At 66.2% G+C, this 1,670-nt stretch overlaps 1 protein-coding gene across 1 annotated transcript in view; it reads right to left on the bottom strand.

Annotated features, from left to right (window-relative positions):
* TEX261 (testis expressed 261) overlaps window positions 1-1,670 on the bottom strand; it is a gene marked incomplete at its 5' end in the record, with an annotated part of 4,320 nt that extends 2,650 nt beyond the window's left edge. The window contains 3 exons of the mRNA XM_021395522.1: window positions 5-39; window positions 746-813; window positions 1,511-1,670. Coding sequence (XP_021251197.1) covers window positions 5-39; window positions 746-813; window positions 1,511-1,670 — 263 coding nt within the window. The remainder of the gene's footprint in view (window positions 1-4; window positions 40-745; window positions 814-1,510) is intronic.

Here is a 1,670-nt window from a genome sequence, read left to right as displayed (position 1 = left end):
GGGGATGAGCCAGAGGCAGAAGGTGAAGTAAGCCAGCACCTGTGGGCACCGGGGGGGCCGGGGGGGGGGCAGCTCAGAGCGTGCCCCACAGCCCCCAACCCCCCGGCCCCAATAACAACGCCCTGTTTTCAGTCTGACCCCCTCTGCAGGGAAGAGGGGGGCAGCTCCAAGTGCACCCCCAGCCCTGAAATGACCTCAGGTTTTCCACCTGACCCCCCCCATGGAGAGAATTGGCGCTGAGAGGTCGGGGCCCAGTGCCCCCCCCAGTGTTCCTGCTGTCACCTCTGGGACCCCAATGCCACCTTAGGGATGCTGATGCCATCCCAGTGTTCCCCGTGTCCCCTTGGGACCCCAGTGTCACCTTAAGGACCCAATGCCACCCCCATGTCCTCCTTGGGACCTCACTGCTATCCTAGGGTCCCCCCACCACCGTTTCCTCCTGGAGACCCCAGTGTCACCTTAGGGACCCAATGCCACCCTGGTGACCCTGGTGTCCCCCTAGGGACCCCAATGCCACCCCGAGGACTTTGGTGTCACCTCGAGGACCTCAGCGCCACCTCAGGGGCTTTGCTATCACCTCAAGGACCTCACTGGTGTCCCCCATGGGCGCCCCAGTGCCACCTTAGGGACCCCGATGCCACCCCATCGTCCCCGTTGTCCCCAGAGCGTCCCACCTGCAGCACAGCCTGCACCCTGGTGCCACCCCCTTGTGTCCCCACGGTGTCCCCCCCTCCCTGCCCCTCACCTCAGAGAACAGGTAGTACTCCTCGGCGAAGAACTGGAACGCCAGGTAGTGGTTCAGGATCACCAGCGCTGCGAGGAACGCACGGCAGCGTCGGTCCCCAGCGTGACACCGCCCCCAGCGCGTCCCCCCCTGTCCCCAAATGTCCCCTGGGGGTCCCATAGGATGGGGGACCCCCGGTGTCCCCATGTCTGAGTGCCCCTGAGGCTAAGGGTCCCCTGTGTGTCCCTGAGGACCTCTGGCTGCCCCCAAAGTTGGGGGTCACCTGGGTTCCCCTGCTGTCCCCAGGGTCCCCTGGCCCTGTGTCCCTCATGTCCCCTGGGTGTCCCAAAGGATTGGGGTCCCCAAGGACCCCTGGCTGCCCCCAAGGTTGGGGGTCACCTGTGTTACCCTGTTGTCCCCAGGGTCCCCTGGCCCAGTATCCCTCATGTCCCCTGGGTGTCCCAAAGGATTGGGGTCCCCCGGGGGTCCCTGAGGACCTCTGGCTGCCCCCAAAGTTGGGGGTCACCTGTGTGCCCCCGCTGTCCCCAGTGTCCCCTGGCCCAGTGTCCCTCATGTCCCCTCAGGGTCCCATAGGATGGGGGTTCCCTGCTGTCCCCAAGGTCTGAGTGCCCCCGAGCTTGGGGGTTCCCTGTGCCTCTCCGAGGACACCCACGGGTCCCCAAAGCCCCCTGGACAGACGGACGTGCCGGAAGGACCCCGTGACACCACCCACAGCCTGCAGGATGTGTCCCCCTGTCCCCCCACTGTCCCCCCCCCCCGGCTGACCGCAGGACAGGAGGAAGTTGGAGGAGGTGAGCACGATGAAGGGGAAGCTCTGCAGCAGGCCGAAGTACACCAGGTTGGTGAAGAGCCCCACGCCCACCATGACCCCGGGGAAGCGCTCGAAGAGGTAGAGGCCGAGCAGCACCGCCGTGGAGAACTGCGG

This window comes from Numida meleagris, chromosome 4 (assembly GCF_002078875.1).
Source record: "Numida meleagris isolate 19003 breed g44 Domestic line chromosome 4, NumMel1.0, whole genome shotgun sequence".
NCBI classification, from domain to species: domain Eukaryota; kingdom Metazoa; phylum Chordata; class Aves; order Galliformes; family Numididae; genus Numida; species Numida meleagris.
This window is presented reverse-complemented; position numbering and strand designations above follow the sequence as displayed.